Source organism: Anarhichas minor, unplaced genomic scaffold (genome assembly GCF_050575085.1).
Source record: "Anarhichas minor isolate MPS153535 unplaced genomic scaffold, ASM5057508v1 ptg000062l, whole genome shotgun sequence".
In the NCBI taxonomy this organism is placed as follows: domain Eukaryota; kingdom Metazoa; phylum Chordata; class Actinopteri; order Perciformes; family Anarhichadidae; genus Anarhichas; species Anarhichas minor.
Window position 1 is genome coordinate 9,242,573 of NW_027466508.1, and position 21,456 is coordinate 9,264,028.

At 39.6% G+C, this 21,456-nt stretch overlaps 3 protein-coding genes across 3 annotated transcripts; 2 read left to right on the forward strand and 1 right to left on the reverse strand.

Annotated features, from left to right (window-relative positions):
* The first annotated feature begins 1,803 nt into the window (after nucleotides 1–1,803).
* mrpl16 (mitochondrial ribosomal protein L16) lies at nucleotides 1,804–5,086 on the forward strand. Its single transcript, XM_076078002.1, has 5 exons — nucleotides 1,804–2,032; nucleotides 2,827–2,898; nucleotides 3,084–3,232; nucleotides 3,450–3,743; nucleotides 4,300–5,086. The coding sequence occupies exons 1-5, from the start codon at nucleotides 1,963–1,965 to the stop codon at nucleotides 4,489–4,491; spliced, it is 777 nt and encodes a 258-aa protein (XP_075934117.1). The 5' UTR covers nucleotides 1,804–1,962; the 3' UTR covers nucleotides 4,492–5,086.
* Nucleotides 5,087–5,849: 763 nt separating this feature from the next.
* cenpq (centromere protein Q) lies at nucleotides 5,850–10,168 on the forward strand. The gene is made up of 8 exons (XM_076077956.1): nucleotides 5,850–6,146; nucleotides 6,263–6,308; nucleotides 6,443–6,551; nucleotides 7,190–7,258; nucleotides 7,759–7,888; nucleotides 8,162–8,281; nucleotides 9,107–9,181; nucleotides 9,566–10,168. The coding sequence occupies exons 1-8, from the start codon at nucleotides 6,039–6,041 to the stop codon at nucleotides 9,737–9,739; spliced, it is 831 nt and encodes a 276-aa protein (XP_075934071.1). The 5' UTR covers nucleotides 5,850–6,038; the 3' UTR covers nucleotides 9,740–10,168.
* Nucleotides 10,169–11,395: 1,227 nt separating this feature from the next.
* Nucleotides 11,396–13,202, reverse strand: LOC142933515 (C5a anaphylatoxin chemotactic receptor 1). The gene is made up of 2 exons (XM_076077627.1): nucleotides 13,089–13,202; nucleotides 11,396–12,343 (listed from the first exon to the last, which is right to left on the reverse strand). Exons 1-2 carry the CDS (start codon nucleotides 13,200–13,202, stop codon nucleotides 11,396–11,398), a joined length of 1,062 nt encoding a protein of 353 aa, XP_075933742.1.
* Between the last annotated feature and the right edge of the window lie 8,254 nt (nucleotides 13,203–21,456).

Sequence of the window (21,456 nt, forward strand, 5' to 3'; positions counted from 1 at the left end):
CAGAATACACTCTTTATAAAGTAAAATCATTTTTCATATTCAACACCCGTCTCTCATCCTAGAGATGTGCTACTGTCAGCCTCTCAATGAAGATGCCTCCCCAGATCTACAGTTAAATAAAACAACCGGCTATTTCAACGGTTGTAACTTCTCTAAGACCAGAAGACGTTAGAATTGAATCTTACTCTTTACACACTACAGACTCGACAAGATATTCACTCAAACTCTGAGAGAACCAAGCCTCCATCGACTATATTTCTTAGCGTTGCCATTTTCTGAGTAGACAAAACCCAAAAGAACGTCTCCTCAGCTGTTTATTTTGAACAAATTTACATTCGTCCAACCTTCTCCTGTTTTGTGGGTGTTGCTTGTTTCTCTGGTGCCTGTGCTGTTGATGCTAGCCTGCTGTGACTGCAACACATTTCTGTGAGGGAACTCAGTGCAAACATGGGACTATTTTTCTAACGCAGTGATCTGAATGTTGTAGACTTGACTCACTTTCCATGACGGGAATTCACAGCTTATGCACAACTCGACAGTTAAAGTGTAGCTTGCTTGAAAGGCTTCCTAACCATGACTTCAAATAATTTAAAACAGTACATTTGTGTAAAAAATAAAATAAAAAATACAATTGTATTTTATAATTCTATGTATACTGGTATGTATATACTGCATTTGTACTTGTTTGTTGCTTTCTAAATCAATGCCAATGTGGATGGAGTGTACAAACTGTAAATCCGTCCCATTTTAATAAACATGAAACTATATATCGACTCATCTCAAGTGTCTCAATTGCACATCTACAAGTAATTTCCATGTATGTTTTGACATGACTATTCATTTTTTTCCTCTCTTGACAATGAACGTCCTGCAGGCTTAGTTGCGATGACAAAAAAAAAAATGAAATAGGGAATGATGAAGAGAGTTGTTTAATTAGCTTTAGCATTTCTTTGAATTTCAATTAACTTCTTTCTGAATGTGGATCAAAGAATAATCATGGATTTCAGGACAAAAACATAAGTGACATGTATGACACTACCGTATAATTGTACGTGGCTGCAGGCTTGTTGTAGTGTTGAGGCGGCAGACTCGCAAAGTAAAAGTCAAAAATATGGAAATATAATTTCCCAAAATGTCTTTCTTCATTCTTAGAAAGCACTAAGATGATTTGTTATTTCTCTTTTGATGCTGAAAATGTGTTACATCGTTTCTTACCAAGTACAAGTTCAGCTGAGCCATTGTAGTGTATTTGTTTTATGGTTTTAATGCTTTTATTGAACCATGATTTTACTAGTTTGATTTTAGGCAAGACTGCAAGAAAAAAATGTCAAAGACTTGTCTTTCAAAGTTAAGCCAAGTTATTGCTTTGAGACCATTTCAAATATGTGATATATATACTGTATAATTAGTGGAACAGTTTACCCAGCTTATAAGGTTATAGCTTTAACCTCTTGAACCCTAGGCCTCTGGCTCGAAAAAGAAATGCCCAGAATGACAAGTATTACTGTAACTACAAGGTCTGTTTGAATAATCTAATGATAATAAAGGTAACACATGTGAGATTTATCTTCACTCCTGTAAACATCATGCCAAACAGCAAATTGGAAAATCAAATAATTCACCAAAAATAAAGGATTAAAAAAATAAGAATTAGGCCCCAGTGGGATCTACGGGCAGAACCAGCTGACATTTCTATACAGTCCATGCATTTAGTAAATAAAAGAGGTTTCTGTGTCAGGCTGCACATTTGTAGATATGACACTTTTATTGTGAAAGAACTCACATACCGGAAGTGTCTCGCCTTCTGGCGGAAGTTGAAAAAGCAACTTAGCAATGGCAGCGACCTTGTGCAGGGCATGCTGTTCACAACAGTTTTATTAGTTACCCACCTTAACATGCTCGTTTATCGGACACACGAAGTGACAGTTTGGTGTTTATAGTGTCCCTTTCAACGATAACATCATGTTTTCCTTCATCAAGGCGACTGTCGGCGGTTTAACCGGTGTCTGTCGAGCACACGGTCACCAACAAGGTAACACAGAGTAGCTAGCGTTAACGTTACAGTGACATTTAACGTCAACAATGCAACAAAACTAACTCCCAATGTGACTATTCATTGCGTGTGAGATTTATGTATGAATTGTTTGTTTTTAAAAAATGGGCTGTACACATTATTAAGCATTGCTGTGACGTTCAATGCCTGTGTGCTCACACAATTGTATTTTTGGACAAATGTTACATAGTCACCTGTAAAACAACGTAAAAGTAAACCAGTTACTGTAGTAGTGTATCAGCATGCAGAGCAATAACATCAAGACAATAATGACGATACTACAATGTCAGGTATCAACCACTGACATGCAGCAGCACAGAAATAATATAAAAGAGGAAGAAACATATATATATATATATATATATATATATATATATATATATATATATATATATATATAAAGTAAATATATAGATATATATATATATATATAAAGTAAATATATAGATGTATGTAACGTTTGTGAGCCACAGTGCGAGTCAGAAAGACAAACATGAAAGCCGTTTTTTAAAAACAATAATCTACGTGAAGACATAAGCACAACAAGTAAAACTAAGGTTTAAATTCTGTCTCCTTGAGCTGAAAAACACACAATCCAGACATCTTCGTTTACAGTACTGCTGTGCATCCAAGTGGGTTTTATTCTATTCAAACTGAAAATATCAGATCATAGCGCTTGAAGATGCATCAGTTTAAATGCACACATTTAAACTGAGTAGTATGATATTAGCAGTAACATATGACCGTTCTTTATTCTGCTGTTTGTTCCACAGGCCTTTTACACAGCCACCTGAAAGTCCTAGCTGCTGGCCTGAAGACACACGAAACCCCTCCAGACTACAGCGGTAACCCTTCATCCTCTTCCTCCTCTCCATTGGTACATGTATACATGTTACACTGCAAAGGGGAAGACGTGGGGGAAAAGACACACCCTAGAGAGTTCCACAGGCTTTGTTCAAGTAGAAATGTTTGCGTGACGCTGTACGTTCATGTTGTTCATGATTCCCTCCTCTTGTTTTTACCTCTGAAGATGTGGTGCTGCCGGAGAAACCCAAACTGAAGTTCATGAACAAGGTGCCTAACTTTAAGAAAGCAAAGAAAGAGATGAAGAATCTTCGGGATATCCAAGGCCCAGCGAGGGCAGCAAATACCTTCACGACAGGACAGTACGCTATTGTGGTCAGTGCATTTCTGTTCTGTAAACACTTCTGTTTAGTGCTGGAAGCATTAAAGTCTATGAACATTATGTTAGCTGCAATATTTTATAACTTGCCTTTATTATTAAAGCCTCTGTAACTGTATATTAGCAACTGTTACATATTGCATGTTGAAACATTTGTAACGTGGCATTTAAAGTGACTTCCCTCTTTCTCTGTCTTATCTTTCTGCTGCTCAGGCCTTGGGAGGGGGCTACCTTCATTGGGGTCACATAGAGATGATCCGTCTTACCGTCAATCGCAAGATGGATCCCCGTACTACATTTGCCCGCTGGCGCATCAATGGCCCATATAAGCCCATCACACGTAAAGGTCTGGGTCAGCGCATGGGTGGGGGCAAGGGAGCCATCGACCACTATGTGACGCCTGTCCGCTACGGCCGTTTGATTGTGGAAGTGGGTGGAAAGGTGGAGCTGGGGGAGGTTGAGCATATCTTGATTGAAGTGGCAAAGAAGCTACCCTTCCCTGCCAAGGTGAGATGACTGATACTGTGCTTCAGTGTCTAGTATATACTTAAATGATTTCAGGTGATTTAGTTTGAGCACGTTTTAAAAAAAGCATATTTTTGGTGATTCATTTGTATGTATGCACTCAGTTGCCAGTTTATTAGGCACACGTTGCTGCAGTCTAATACAACATTCCTTCAATAAATCCTACATCAATGAAACTGTTTTAGAGAGTTGTTTATTCAACTTGATGGTCATTTTGAAGGCTGCAGTTTGTGGTGCTGTTAAATTGATCTGCTGGATACTTGCAGGTGTTTGTCTTTATTTTGTCCACTCCATTCATATCAATGAGGGTGGGCTAAATAACAGAAACGCCTCTTTACTCCTATTGAAAAATCCACATATGAATACAATTTTTCACTTAAACTTTAGACTTAAATTAAAATTATTATTTCACATTAGAGTCCATTCTGAGTGAATGTGCATTGAAGGATCCACGTGAAGTAACAATAAGCAAAATGCATTTAATTTAGTTAGCTAAAAAAAGAAGCCAATAATTCATTGCATTGTGTTCCTCCTATAGGTGATGAGCAGAGAGAGCCTAGCAGCCCTGCAGAAGAAGCACGCTGACATGGAGCAGAACAACCAGAATCCCTGGACCTTCAAGGAGATCGCGCGCGGCAACATGCTGGGCATCAGGAAGGTGCTCAGCCCCTTTGACCTGCACAACCATGGACGCTTCACAGGCAAATTTCACCTCCCGTGGAGGGTGTGACGGACCTGAGGGACAGAAATGGACAGTGTCACACTGAAACACCAACCAGACCACACCATGGAAGAAGCAACCAAAATAAACAGCCATATTTGGGAATTTTTTCGGGAACATATTTTTGTTAAAGGGATATGTCTTCCCTTTTCTGCTTCAAAAAACAATAAACTAGATTATGTATTTCAGTATCACATGGTAGCTCAAGCATCCTGACGTTATTGAATTTGAAGGTCTTTCTTTCTAATCTGCTGTAAAAAAGTAAAAGTGAAAAAAAACCTCAACATATTTCAATAAATTGGGAAGAAATAAAAAAAGAAATTCCATTGCAGAAGTATTAAGTCGTTATATGTTAAATTGAGATCTGTTTCTATTTAACGTGTAACAAGGGATTATATGTTTAATGTGGAATTCCAACTGCTCGTCAATTTATAGGTAAAATATAAAGCAGTATATGAGATAAAACAAAGACAAAAATACACACAAAAAGCAACTGTAGCTAGGGTGCACCTGTGCCCTTTCTCTCATTTGTTGTAATAATACATGTTTTACTTGAGTTGTATTTGGTGATGGTATCGAAGTAAATAAACATTTTTCCAAGGAATGGGTACATTTTGTGCCTGTAAAATCAACAATTACATTTGCCATCAGCCTTATTATAATATACGCTTAATTAACATCCGATTTTGGAAACCGGTTGTTGTCTGACGGTAATCTTTCACCCTTATTTGACATCTTATTTTGAAAACAGGATGTTGTCTCACGTTAATCTTTCCGCTAACTTTGCAAAGTCCTTCGCTCGCTCCCGATCTGTGCCGTTTGAATGCGTTTACCGTGAATTTCAGCATATAGGCCCACTAATATTTAAGTGTTTGCTGGGTTGACCACGGAGATTCGAGTGTCAGATACAACAAGCTGTTCGGTTTTTAACCAGCCAATATATACGCTTAGAATATGAACACATAAACCCAACTGTGCTACTTCCTGTTTCCACAATGGCTTCTCGCCAATTCAGTCACTGGTGTCTTAAAGCCCTGCATAAGAGCTTACAGGTAGCGTTTTCGTCGTGGCACTGTGAGAATGCAGTCATTAAATGCTGATTTTTTTTTTCAGGCTGCTCCTTTTTGCTGATAGGTTAAAATGTTTTATTGAGTTCTGAATAACAAACCTCCCAATGTGATGTTTGGCTCTGGTACTATAGGTGTAGCTTGGGAAGATTCGGTGCCTGTCAAGCGACACTCCGGCAAAAAATGTTGCCTACACGCATGCGCGTTGAATGTGCGCTTAAACGTTCGAAAACAGCAGCGCGAAAAAAGTAGCTCGGCTGTTGACAACATGTCTAGTTTGCAATTGTATTCGTAAAGATGTGTAACTGTTAATACATTTGTGTCTTGACGGTTTATAACGTGTTTTAGCGTAAGTCCTTTATTTGTACAACACAGCTGTTTCCGTTAATTGTTGCTCAGTTAGCGTTATGTTAGTTTAGCTGGCCAGACGTTAACACATTGCGTTACGTTAACGTTGCATTTGCTTTAAACTAGCTATCGTTAGCAGTTATGAAGCCCTTAAGAGGTTCCAACCGGCCCGCATCGAAAGCACCTAACGTGAAACGCAAGAACAACAAAACGGATCAGACGACTGAGCAACACGCATCAGAGCATCCGGTAAGATGTGGTAAACACTCCAGCCGGTGTTGACTAACCTGTGTGTCGGCATAGTTCTGCTAGTCTCCTGTTACCTCACTTGTGACCTAACATCACACATTGCTAATGTTTCCTAGGGCCATGGCAAGGGCACCCAGCCGAAACCAGCAAAGAAGAGGAAAGGTTAGAAAAGCTCCTGTCTATTCAGATGTTTAAAAATGCAGCACACTATGACAAGGTTTGACCACAAAGCAAACTAACTGCACTGCTGTCACTTTATGTGTTATTGTGTTGCTCCTGTTTGTGTCCTGACAAAGCTGAAGGCTCCTCTTCAGTCCCAAGTAAAGTCAAAGGTGAGGACAAGTGGAAGCCGATGCCAGTGTCCTCCATCAATGCTCTGGAGAGCATACTGGACTTGTCAATGCTGTGAGTTTCACTGTGTTGATTTACTCTGAAAAGTAGTGTTCTCCTACACACACCTGTGTTATCTGATGTGATTCATTAAAACAGCTCAGCCATGTTTGCTGCCTTTACAAAGACGATGATGGTCAGCCGAATGACTGTCAGAGAGATAATAACAGTCCATTAAAAGCTTTGTAACGGTAGCTTATGTGGAAGAGCGGTTGTACTGCAATGCATTAGATTGATAGGCGTACCTAAGGAGTGTATGTTCTAACATAACTATTTATTATACCCAGAGCGAGATCGATAAACGGGCCGTCTTATTGCAGATATGTCGGTAATGATGTATACGTATGTTGACTGATAAGTAACGATAGATTGCTGTGCAGAAATGGCAACTTGTTTTGGGGGTAATTTAGAGAAAAAGTCACATAATCATGATGTTCATCAGACAGCACTGCCACGTTATTGTATCGTTATCAGATTAGCCAAATATTAATTTAATTATTGGCCTCAAAAAATCCAGTATGGGTCGGGTTATAATTGTACTCTTTTAACTCAGCCAGCCTCCATTCCCCCTCAATGCTAAGAGGCACGTCAGTGACTGCATGCAATGAACAACAGTCTAAATCAAGTAAGGACACTTTGTTTGGTTTTCCCAGAGCAACTCTGGCTTTGAGGCGGAAAGAGAAGAAAGAGAGCCAGGAACATCTGAACATAATGAAAACCAGGTGAGCAAGAAGTCCCAAATGAAGATGTGAATAAACTGCGTGAACCAGGGGCCTGCAACACGGAGCAGCTTCTAACCGGGCCACGTTGCTATGGAGCTTAGACTTACCGAGTGGATAACTATTGGCGTGTGACCGTTTAGGGGGGATTGCAGTTGTTGGGGTTAGTTAAGGCAGATCATCCAAAGACACCCTGGGTATGTGGAGTTTGCTTCGTAGTACAGGCCTCTGCTCTCTTGCGTATTAATGCCTCCATTGACATTTAAAGGACAGGGGCAATAGAAAATATGACTTGATACATCATCACATCATCATGATATGAATGCAGTGGAAGTTGATGAACAGCCATTAAATATAACCAATCCCTAATTATTTATCTGATCTTTTACCATCAATTCAAATGTCGTTATTTCAAAGATCAAGGATCATGTCTTGGCTGCACTTTGATTTAGTTCGTTTTTTTTTTTTTTTTTTCTGCTGATTTATTTCCCAAACTCTTCTAGGTTTCTTGCTCAATGTGCAGAACTCAAATTTCCATTGCAACCAAAAAGCGATTCGCAGCGATCATCTCAGCGGCACCAAGAGGAGGCCAAGAAGTCCGTGTTGGGAAAGACGACTCTGAGCACTCTGGAGGTAAGACACACTGCCGTCTGAGGAGGCCGCTACAGCTCCACTGTGATGCTCCAAACAACACTCCAGTTCATTCACCTCTTTCACTGCTGTACATGCTATGTGGGTAATGTGTATGCAAAGTCCACCAGGAGTAATGTCTTGATGAAAATAGGCTTTGCAGAGGTGCATTTTCCTTTGTGTAAATCAGCATATTTAATTATCTGCAGCATAAGTAAGTAAACGGTGTCTGTAACTGTGTTACATGGCGTCTTGTGGTCTTCTCTGGGTTTTCAGGTAGACCTGAAAGGTGTGATCCGTGCTCTGGAGAGGACAGACGAGCAGACCGTCTCCTTACAGCACTCGTGCAGCGTGCTGAGGGACCAGGTGGAGGAGGAGGAGGAGAAAGCTAAAGAGGTGCAAAACACTCGCACACGGCAGCATACAGAAAGAAAAAAGCATAAACGTAACATGTCTTTTTAATGTATGGCCTTATTTTGTTTCCATCACTGTTCCTTTATCCTGTAGCTGATTGTTGATTAGTTGAAACGAGGTGTGAGAGTCTTTGTCTGTTTTCAGACATTCTTGTGAAGGGCTATTTAACTTAATGTTTTTATGAAACACAAAGTGTCTTTGTAAAGTTATTGCTCTGGCATCCTCTTTATCCATCCTCCATCCACAACAGATCATCTTTAAAGCTCTTATCGCCCCAACATGTAGACATCATGTGTAAACTTGTTTTGTTTTTTTAAAATCTGTTTAGAGGAGAGAATCCACAAAGGCAAAACCTCTTGGTCTTAAAACATTATTTTCATAACGTAGCTCTTGCCAAAACACTCTGGCGAGCATTTTTTTTCTTGTCATAAGGTCTTTTATGATATTTATTAACTCTGACGAAGGCGTTTCATTACCTCAGATTTCCGAATTGAGGTGACCCAGAGAGAGAAGGGGTTGGCGGCATTTTTCCGCACACATCTCCGCCCGTTTGTCATCTTGAGTCTACACTCTTGTTGGTTCAGTTGAACAGCGTGCTGAGACGTGGCCGTTATGCGGGGGCCGACATAATGGGTGTGTTCTTGATTTAAATAGGCCGGAGCTGCACACAGGAAATGTCTGTATCTCATTTGAAAGCAGAGCTTTGCAGCATCCTTACTGTACGTTTACCTTATCTATTAGATGATGACCTAAAAGACAAATTATTGTTCTCATGCACTCTTGTCCTACCTGCCTGTGTTCACACAGATTTTACAGGTAGCTGAAAAAGCAGATCTCAATCTTCCCCCTCTTCCTCCACAAAAAGATGAAACGACATTAGAGGTGAGCACGGGTGGCGCACAAAACACAATTTCACAAAATCTAGTATCAGCTTGACTCGTCCCTGTTGCACAAGAGCTATTTTCACCAGCGTTCATATTGTTCCATCACTTTCTTGTGAATAAGATGTGGTCAAAATGTCTGAGCGAGCACTTCCTCTACAATGTTGCAGGACGGTCTGAACATGCTCTGTTGTGCAACTTCTTTGTAATATTATGAAAAATATGTGAAATATGTCGTACGAAAGGCAGAGAGGGAATGTGACATCTGTTGTTTTGTGTTGTCTGACTCGATATTATTAACAGTATCGAGCTTTGTTCTTCAGGTTCAGAGAACATGTTACAAAGCATCGTAGTGGCAGTGTTTGATATTTTTGTTTTTACTCAGGCTCGATTGAGAAAAATAATGCCAGACAGCGAGTCTGAGACCACAGCCCGGAAACTGGGAGAACTCCTGCAGAAACCCGAGGCCGCTCAGGACGCCCAGGTGCTGCTTCTACAGGCACACAACATGGCCGATCAGCTCTTCTACCCCGACCGAGGAGACATCACTCTGTCTTAATATTACTCAATTCCACTTTTTGTGGTTGTGCAATAATCAAATTAAACCCCCCCAAAAATTGCTGCCACCATGTGAAGGAATGTCCAACTTTGGTTTCTAACAGTAGTAGTACTTAAAGAAAAAAGGAAAGACACTGGTCATACCTGTATTTTGGTTTCTACTAGAACATGTTTACATGCTGTAATGTAGAAAACCTTATTTTTCTCATACGGTCTGAATACACCTGTAATCACCGTCTGTCTGAAACTCTGTTTTGGCTCGTTTCAACAGAATTGCGTGAAACAGCTTGGCTTCATGTAAACTTCCTGTCAGCTGATGTTTTTCACATGAAGTTCAGATATCTACTCAGTAATCGAGCCCAACACTAGAACATCAACTTCCTTACAGGAATACTGTACTTGTAAATAAAGACAAACTGGTTGTTCATAATTTAAATTCTTCCCCGTTGGACCTTGAAGTCACGAGTGCATGCTGTTGACAAGTTAGAAACTGACTGCATGATCACATGTAATTAAACAGATGCCATTTAAATACATAGACTTTTGTTTACTTATGTTTTAATATAGGAAGAAAATACATGTAAAGTGCTTCCATTAATTACAGTTGTATTCATGTTGTGGACTGTTACAGAACAGGTGTGCTTTTATAAACAATAAAGCTATCTCTGCATTGATTATAGTCCAGTTAGACATGGATGTGGTACAATCACAACGAGATAACGATCCTGCATCACATCCACTCTGCTCAGCATCCTTTGCTTCAGTGCTCTACAAATCATACGTTCATTGGTTTAATAAGAGGCACAACTGGCACCAGTCAGATGTATAGAGGAGGACCTGTTTAGTCGGGACACCTTGGTGGATCTGAGTCACTGTAGATACTGATAAGAAAAACTCAGTATCACATTCCTTGGATCATGGAGATAGTACTTGTAAGCTTAATGGTGCGTCATCTTGAAGGAGTCCATTTAAGAAAAGTTTACCCTGGGGTGGCAAATAATTCTTTGTTGACTTGTCATTTACCATGAAGGCGTTCCCATTAAGCAACAGACGAGATGATTCATGAATTCACTTTCATGGCCAAATATGGCCCTGCCTTTAGCGTGCTGCAACAGAAGCCGCGTTTCTGGAGTCTTCAGTCATGTATTTTCACTGACGACAGGTACGTCCATATATCTCCTCAGCTGACAGCAGAGATACCGAGCCTGGTTCAGTGTTTCATGGGATGTTATTCCTCCTTATGCACTTTGCTGTTGTAATTGTCACTCTTATGTTCACTTATTTAGAATAGAATAGAATAGAAATATACTTTATTTATCCCCAAGGGGAAATTTGTCTGTGGCAGCAGCAAACAGGGTTATACAATAAAATAAAAATATTGAGTATGGAAAATGCATAGTACATACAATATAATAAAATAACAGCAGGACCAATTCAATTTAAGAAAGTAAAGTAATAAAAATGCACAGTATATACACTAAATAGAATCGTAATCGTATTTGTCCATTTGCTGTGGTTTTTGGACCCATTTGGAAAACAGTGGCTATATTAGTGGTTATATATGTAAGACATTGCACATTAAACAAAAAGGCATTTATGATTTTAACACGAAAACGACTCCAACTGTATTAACATTAAAACGTTGTTGACCTCTCAACTACATTTGTGAGTTTTTAAGTGAGCTCTTAAGGGACTTCCTGCGTATGGAATCTGAGGAGTCATCGAAAAGTCTTTCAATAGTGGAGACAAGTGAAGCTCTGACAGCACGGCCTAAGCCTCGGGCTGCAAACACATACAGCACCGGGTTTAGAGCACACTTGATGTACACCAGGAACAGAGATATGTATTTGCCAAGAACCGCTCCTCCATACAGCTTGGGCCGTCCCTGAGCCAGGGCCTGCACGAACCGACACACAAAATATGGCACCCAGCAGGTGAGGAAGAGGAGCATGGTGAAAAACAGCACGTGGTACATCCTGGTCATCCTGCGGGCCGTTGAAGGGTTGGAGGAGGAGGTGGGGGTCAGGGGCACTGCTTGCTGAATGGTGAGCACTACAGCCAGGTTGCTTATCAAGAACACCAGCAGGGGCAAGATGAACCCTGCTATGGTTTCTGTTACGAACAGCCCCGTGTTAAACGTCCCACTATCATGGCACTGGTATTTCCCGTTTCTGTCCTCCAGGACGGCAAAGTGGAAGTACGGGGCGGACAAGACGGTGGCTATCAGCCACAAGATGCCACAGGCCAGAGGAACGGCCCAGTAGGGGCGTCGCAGTCGAGCCCACAGGGGCCTCAGCAGACACAGGCATCGCTCCAGGGCCACAGCGCAGAGGAGGAAAGCGGAGGCGTAGAGCCCCAGACCTCGCAGGAACATGACCAGGTGGCAGAAGACGCGTCCGAACGGCCAGCTGTAGTTGTGAGCGACGTAGCCCAACATTAGGGGGATACGCAGGAGCAGCACCAGGTCAGCCAGGGCCAGGTTCAGGACATAGATTCGGAAACTGCTGGCGGCGCGCGTCTCCTCACCGCTGCCTCTGCGCACCAGGTGGCGATTATGCCGCAGTCCAAGTACCCAAACCACCAGCCCATTCAGAGGTACACCCACCTTGAGAAAAAAAGAGAACAAATTCAGGAGGACAGACTTTTAAAGCAATAGACATTTTTTGGAAATACACTCACTTTTTTGTGATATTGCAGAAAGCTGCAGCCAATTAGCTTAGCATAGCATGAAGAATAAAATGAGGACAAGGCTAGCTCTGTCCAAACGTAAAAACATCCGCCTACCTGCACCTTCAAGCTCACTAATAAACACACTATATCTCGGTACAATAAGCAAAGTGTGAAAATGAGAAGTTGTGGTTTTGTGACTGTGTCTTGGCCAAACTCCAGGAAATCACTGCTAATTGCCAAGAAATAGTCTCAGACATAACACCTGTAAAAACCAAGACATCTTGTTTTTTTTACACGATGTTTTTGTGCAGTTTTAACAAACAAGTTATAACGTCTTCATTTGTGAACTTTCAGAACTTTGTTACCTCTTGGAGTACAGGCCAGCTGTTTCCCTCTGCCTCCAGTCTTTATGCTAAGCTAAGCTAGCTGTCACTTGGCTCCAGATACACATTTACTGTACAGATATGAGAGTTGTATCATCAACTCATTCCCACAACTCTATCAGTTCAAGCTGGCGGAGTCATTCAGTGGCCCTGAACAAGGTTGTTTTTGGCCCCCAAACGTCATAATCAATAGATGATCCCAACTATGATTATGTACCGTTCATTATGCAGCTCCTTTTTCAATCGTACGTCTAAATGTGAAGTGGTAATGTACAATATCTAAAGAGGATTTCTCACCAGGAAGATGAGCACAGTAGCTGCCATTTGGACTCCCCGGACTGCCTCCGCCTGCCAAGAGCTGCTGGAGTTGAGTGCATGGACGGGAAACTGTGTCCTATTCATATCGGCCATTGAGACGAGGAGCTGAAACAGGGGAGAAACTGATTCATGTCACAGATGCATAGGTTTTTTTTCTCTTGTGAAATTTGACTAGAAATGAAAAATATCACAAAATGAAAGCCATCCATTTGACCATTGACAAAGATGGAAAATGTGTAACATGCATCATTGAATATGAATTTCACATGTGTCAGTTGCCTAAAACACAGACGAAAAGATGTCCACACCAACATGACACCACACACTTCCTTCCTTATATTTGCACATTTGTGTTTCCTTCCTGAGAAATCTTGTGTGTTGCAGCTAACATTAAAATTCAACTGTATATTATATACAGTTTTAATATTAAGAGAGTATAGCACTCCAATCTATGTCAAATCCCTCCCACGTCACCAAACACATTGTTATTTTTGCATCACTTAAGGAGACTTTGCAATGACTTACATTCCTTTGCTGCGTTGCTGCTTAACCATAACCGCCACAGGTGTACCCCCAAACCATTTCTTAGCCTTAGAGAGCCAATGTGACCACCTGATGTTTTACAAGCACATGCATACACGCGCGTACAGGACTTGTGTCAGATGTTGTATCAGCAGTAATGATTACAGAGAAAGGAATCTGTTCTTTTCTCCTGCTGCCACTGTGGCTCCGTGGCCCTGCCTGAATGTACATGTAGACCGGGCGGTTTGTGTGCAGCTGGAATGAGGACAGCATGCATGCAAACACTCCTGTGTTGATGAATACACCTCCTTGATGCTCCAAACAGTAGCAGCACCGCTAACCTGTGCCAAAGTTACCGGTAGCCGTGGAGGCTCCCTGATTAATATAGCTCACCAAGTTCAGATTTGTAGAATATACAGGAACCAAGAAGTTTAGGATTTATGATCCATCTGTGTTTTTAAAGTCAGTGTTAAAAAGCTTTTCTTTTTTTTTAAACAACATTTGGATGTTATTTAAAGAGTTTGCCTCTTACCTGCTTTATTTGTCTTGCGTGTGGGAGGAATGGAGCAGCGATAAAGAAAAAAGGAGCGGCCACTTGCTGTTATAATCTCTCTCTCTCTCTCTCTCTCTCTCTTTCTTTCTCTCTCTCTCTCTCTCTTTCTCTCTCTCTCTCTCTCTCTCTCTCTCTCTTCTCTCTCTCTCTCTCTCTTTCTCTCTCTCTCTCTCGCTCTCTCTTTCTCTCTCTCTCTCTCTCTCTCTCTCTCTCTCTCTCTCTCTTCTCTCTCTCTCTCTCTCGCTCTCTCTTTCTCTCTCTCGCTCTCTCTTTCTCTCTCTCTCTCTCTCTCTCTCTCTCTCTTTCTTTCTCTCTCTCTCTCTCTCGCTCTCTCTTTCTCTCTCTCTCTCTCTTTCTCTCTCTCTTTCCTGTGAGTGATTGCAACACACACTCCTTCCTTTGTAGTACATATCTATGAACATCAAAATATTAGTTTCAATACTATTATTTTTCAACAAAATGTAATGTTCCTCTGCACCAAACGGATAAAATCAACCGCTCGATTTGAGTGAACATTAACCTCGGAGGCATACAATTGAACAAATTTATGCATTCAACTTACAACCAGGAAATAGTTAAAGAGGTAGCATTGAAAATGATTTTTGTACAACTTTCTTATCAGTAAGCAACCTGAATGCTGTGCTCTCTTTCGTGCTGCACATTTATGTTCTCCAATTTACTTCTTTATTCCTCTGCTTGTTTCCTGGACAAAAGTGTTTTTGGCCACTTTTCTTTTTTTTTTCACACTTTATTTTTCTGCTTTTCACCAGACAGACAGACAATACATGCACAAAAGCGTAAACATAAATTTAAAAAATAAAATAAAAAATAAAAAAAAGGATCTGGATTGCTCTGTCTCTTCAAAACATGGTAACTCCTGTGAAATATTCAGGTTGTTATCGTTGACATGTAAACATCGTCCATTTCTCCCACTTCTCACGACATTGCTCCACTTGAGCTCTTATTCTATGAGTTAATAGTTCCATATCATACATTTCAGTCACAATTTTCAGCCATCCATCTTGTGATGGTTGATCTGCCTTGTGCCATCTCTTCGTGATAGCCTTCTTGCAAGCTGCTAGCAAGATCTTCAGTAAATACCTGTCTTCTCTTAACACAGTGTCTGTTGTCAGATTACCTAAGTAGAGAAAGATAAATGACTTTGGTATATCATAGCCCAGAATTTGGACTATAACCATATGGACATTTCCCCAAAACTGTACAATTTCCGGACATAGCCAAAATACATGGGAGTGGTTTACATTTACTGCCCCACATTTCCTCCAACATGGCTGGACAATAGACAGACATTTGTTTGTAATTTGGGGAGTAATAAAGAATCTGATTACATTCTTCCAACAGTGTTCTCTCCAAATATGTGAGGATGTTGAAGACTGCTGTGTCCTCCAGATATTCAACCATTCATCCTCTGTAATATTCACACCAAGTTCTTGTTCCCATTTCAGTTTTACATAAAAAGTTGTATTTTCTAATTTTTCCATCAGATGTTGATATATAGTCGATATGATTCTATATTTCTTTGAGTTGTAAGCTCCTATTATGGTTCTAATTATTCCATTTTTATCCAAGTTAATTTTGTGCTTTATTTCTCTGTCGAAAAAGTCCCTTAATTGCAGATATCTGAAGTGATCCTGGTTATTTAGTGAGTATTTGTCTTTCAGCTCCTGGGAACTCACAACGCTCCCGTCTTTAATGACTGTGCATATTGCTGTTATTCCTTGTGAAATCCATTGTTTGAACCTCAGATCGAGAGTACCCGGGATAAAATGTCTATCATAGGCTATCCATCGTAGAAGCCTGAGCTCTTCTTCTAATCTGTATTTTCTTATCAGTTTAAACCACATCTCTAATGTAAATCGGGTGACAACATCCATCTGGTCAAGAAAATCTTTTGCTATATTTCTGTCTCCGATAAGGCTTTGAATTTCCCTTCCTTCTATATATCGTTCTAGGTTTTTCCATTTAGCTTCATAGTCATTGGTACACCAATAAATGACTGGTCTAATTTGAGCTACATGAAAATATGCCCTAAGATTTGGTAATGACATGCCCCCTTTATGTTTTCCAATCTGTAATGTTTCGTATTTGACTCTTGGCCTTTGACCATTCCATATAAACCTTGAGATAACTTTATCCCAGGTTCGAAATTGTTTCTCAGGGATCTCGATTGGTAGTGACTGAAAGAGATAGAGGAGTGTTGGAAGTATGCTCATTTTTATAGTATCTATCCGTGAACTGAAATCTAGTGGAAGAACAGCCCACCTCTCCAAATCATTCCTAATGTCCTGATCCACTTTATTATAGTTGGCTTTATATAGATCATCAATACTTTTTGTTATAGTAACCCCAAGATATGTCATTCTTTTAGAACTCCAATTTAAGTTAAGTGTTCGTTGTATAGTTTCGGTTGGTTTGTAGTTCAGTGTTAAAATCTCTGTTTTTGACAAGTTCAATTTATATCCAGAGTAAGAGCCAAACGTCTCAAGTTGGTTGATTAATATAGGGAGGCATGTGTCAGGGTCCTCTAAATAGCAGATCACGTCATCTGCAAAAAGTCCAATGACATGTTCTTCGTTTCCGACCTTTATCCCTTTAAGGTCTTTATTCTGCCTAATTGCTTGTGCCAGAGGTTCTATAAAAATTGCAAATAGAGTCGGTGAAAGACAACATCCCTGCCTGGTAGACCGTTCTAATGCTATACTATCAGTCAGACTGCCATTTATTTTTATCCTTGCTGTTGGGTTTTGGTAAAGTGTTTTAACACATTGAGTAGCTTTTTCATTTAGTCCAAATTTCTCAAGTACCTGATACAGAAATGTCCAGTTTACACTATCAAATGCCTTTTCTGCGTCAAGACTTATTAGGGCTGCATTGATATTTTTATGGTTAATATGTTCAATTATATGTAGGGTTCTCCTTATGTTATCTTGGGTTTGGAGCCCCTTGATGAAGCCCGTCTGGTCTTCATCTATAATATCATTCATAAAGTGCTCATACCTTTTTGCAATAATCGAGGTATATAATTTATAGTCTATATTAAGAATTGATATACGTAGGTCTGTAACCAGAGCAGGTATCACTGTTCTTTCCCTTAGGAATCACTGTTATTACAGCCTCCTTCCAGGATGGTGGGAGTTCACCATGGGCAAGCGTATAGTTAAATGACGGCTCAAGTATTGGTAGAAGTAGTTCACTAAATGTTTTGTACCACTCCGCTGGTAAACCATCAGTGCCGGGGGATTTATTTATTTTCAGTCTACCCATAGCTTTCTCTATTTCTATTTCTGTAATGGGTGAAGTCAAAAGGTCATTCTGATCTTTCCCAATTACTGGTAGGTCCAGTGTCTCTAGAAAAGTTCTAATTTGGTCCTTGTCAGCGGATGGAGGTTGGCTATACAAATTTTGGTAATAGTTCCTAAAAATGGTTTCAATCTCATTAGGTTCATACACTATTTGATTTGTAACCGTATCCCTTATCTTATGGATTGTCCTTTCTGCCTGTTGTTTTTGCAGTCTTTTTGCCAGTAGTTTATTTGCTTTGGGTCCCACCTCATAGTAAGATTGTTTAAGAAATCTTGTTTTCTTTTCTATCTCTGTAGTTAGTAACTTATCTATGTTACCTCTAATTTCTTTAATTTTTGGTAGCAGTGTCGAGTCGCGGGTATTTTTATGCTGTTGTTCGATTTCAAGCAGTTTTTCCTTTTCCTTCTTGTACGTTTCTTCTTTAGCTCTCTTGATAGCTGCTGTCTTAGCAATAAGTTTCCCTCTCATAACTGCTTTAAGAGCGTCCCACAAGATGGTAGGATTAACCTCTCCATTGTCATTTTCTTTTTGGTATGTTTCAATCTCTGTTTTGATCTCCTCAACAACCGACTTATAATTTAATATTCCAACATTTAACCTCCATAACGTTTTTTTGTCCTGTGGTTTTAGCTTAACATTAAGATAAACTGCACAGTGGTCCGACACGTCTGCTGCTCCAATTTCACACTCCATAACTCTATACATGTCCTTTTTATTCATAAAAAAATAGTCAATTCTAGCATAACTTTTATTAGGTGCCGAGTAGTGTGTATAGTCCCTTTTAGTGGGATGTAACTCTCTCCAAATATCAACTGTACCAAATTCTTTGAATAAAGTATTGATCGTTTTTGTGACATGATTGGAATTTTTCTTATTGTTTGTTGTGTCTAGATTACTATTCATGACAATATTAAAGTCACCTCCACATATTAATATTCCCTCCGTTTCGAGAATAATACTATCAAGTAGAGTTTTAAAGAAGGACTTTTCACTATTAGGTGGGGCGTAAACATTTACCAATGTCACCATTTCATTTTCCAACTTTCCTTTAACAATAATATATCTGCCTTCTTTATCGCTGATTTCTTTAATACATTCAAATTTCACTGAGTTAGATATGAGAACAGTCACACCTCTTCTACAACCCTGGTGAAATGAACTATAAAATGTATTTGCTTCTCATGTTCCTGCCTAGACAAGTGTGTCTCCTGTAGATATATCTGTATTATTTTTGTCATTATTTTCCGGCGTTTAACAGGGTTATTCAAACCGTTCACGTTCAATGACAGTATCTGAATATTATTCTCTATGATTTTTATTTATGAAGTCAAGTTGCAATCCGTACCCAAACAAAAAAACAAAACATTTTTTTGGCCACTTTTCACCTTAATTAGAGAGTAGATGGTGAGAGATGTGACGGAAAATGAGTTGAGTGAGAAATAATTATATCAAACAAAGGTTGCTGCAGATTAGACTCCTAAACCACCATGATGCACCATATCACCAAATCAAGTTCACCCAGATATTGAGTAAATCAAAATTACTTTTGCTCAGTTTCTTAGTAAATATAAATCAGTTATGCTTGAGAAATTGATTTGGATTTACTTATTTATTTTGTTCAGATTTAGTGAATTTATTCAATATGTTTTAATCAAATTTGTAGAACTTAAAATCTATTAAGTTATGTTAAGTGTCACTTTGTTGCTTTTTAAGTAACCAATGGTTTTTGGGGTGTGCTTTGATTTGAATCTACTCCATTAGCCCAGTCATTCCCAAAGACTGGGATTTTCTTTTGGGGTCACCAAATAAATTAGTTTCCAGTGTTTTAAGTAACATTTATATCTGCAGTAAACCTTTGAACCACATGAGGGAGCCTGAATGTTTGTATAGTGCTGATAATGTAGCCTACTTCATAAATGTATAAATACATATATCTATGGTTTACCCATTAAAGATTACATAAGGTGATGCTGAAATTGCAATAAAGATGGATATGAACTTTCCTCCACCCATAAATTCTCTCTTCTCAGGATTTATAGATACGGCCAAACTTTAGTCCTTTTGGGGAACACTGCTTTAGCCTATACGTTTGTGGGAAGCTTAGAGTGGCAGCTGCCATCATCAGAGTGAGGAACTGTGGTTTTTAACATGCTAAATATATTGCAGTGGCTTCACCATGATACTGGCCTTACAATTGGAGTTGGTTGGGTCGAGTAGTCGATTTTCAGGCTCTTTTAAAGCCACTGAAGCATCGCTTTTCAGCTAAAATGAGCACACAACATTAGGCCTTACGTATTTGTAATTTCATATCACAAGGCTGCCGATATTCTATATTCTTGGTTTTGTCAACAAATCCCAAGAAAAAGACCAAACCTAACAATTCCAATTGTCCGTCTCTCAGTAATGTTTGACTTTCAGCCCCAAGCCCATTTATTTCTACTGTAGACATAATCTGGTCACAAAATTATTTTTTATAATCAAGCTGTACATATATAATAGTTGACCTTTACCAGTAGGTGGTAGTGCTGCTCATTCTCCAAACAATGAGGAAATCTTTTGTCCTTTCTTTCATTTTTTTGTGTGATGACTCTAAATACACGAGGAGCTTTAAAGGACTCACATCGAGAATGAATTAGACAGTTGCTTTAGTCATTTTAGGGGATTTTATTGTCTTGTTTGACAGCTTTGACCAAGTACTGAGATACTGTATGTCTCTTACAAATGTGTGTCTACTGTGTCCTGGTTATCAGTCACTTTCATCTTAATTCAAACTGTATGCATATGAACAGAATCAAGATCATTAGAATGTGTCTTTATTTGTCTTTTTTTTTGATGCTGTAATCAGATTTTCTTTGTTCATTTATTAACAGCAAAAAACTAAACATCATAACTGCAATGTCAGTGTTTATTTGTAACAATTCTGCATTCAGCACTTTTGATCCATTGAGCCAACTATTAATCAATTATTACATAGTTTAAGTTATCAAGTACATGTAGTGAATTAAAAAGTACAGTATTTGCCTCCAAATTACAGTGGAGTTGAAGGAAATGGAAACGATTAAATAAAGTAAATGAACCTCAAAATGACTTACTTTAGTACTTAAAGGTCTAGTGTGTAAGATCTGGCGACATCTAGCGCTGAGATTGTAGATTTCAACCAACTGAAACTTCTCCCGTGTGCCTAGGATGTACAGTGGGTACAGAAAGTATTCAGACCCCTTTAAATTTTTCACTCTTTGTTTCATTGCAGCCATTTGCTAAAATCAAAAAAGTTCATTTTATTTCTCATTAATCTTAGCACCCCATCTTGACAGAAAAAAACAGCAAATTTATTAAAAAAGAAAAACTGAAATATCACATGGTCATAAGTATTCAGACCCTTTGCTCAGTATTAAGTAGAAGCACCCTTTTGAGCTAGTACAGCCATGAGTCTTCTTGGGAATGATGCAACAAGTTTTTCACACCTGGATTTGGGGATCCTCTTCCATTCTTCCTTGCAGATCCTCTCCAGTTCCGTCAGGTTGGATGGTGAACGTTGGTGGACAGCCATTTTCAGGTCTCTCCAGAGATGCTCAATTGGGTTTAGGTCAGGGCTCTGGCTGGGCCAGTCAAGAATGGTCACAGAGTTGTTCCGAAGCCACTCCTTTGTTATTTTAGCTGTGTGCTTAGGGTCATTGTCTTGTTGGAAGGTGAACCTTCTGCCCAGTCTGAGGTCCAGAGCACTCTGGAAGAGGTTTTCTTCCAGGATATCTCTGTACTTGGCCGCATTCATCTTTCCTTCAATTGCAACCAGTCGTCCTCCCTGCAGCTCAAAAACACCCCCATAGCATGATGCTGCCACCACCATGTTTCACTGTTGGGATTGTATTGGGCAGGTGATGAGCAGTGCCTGGTTTTCTCCACACATACCGCTTAGAATTAACGCCAAAAAGTTCAATCTTGGTCTCA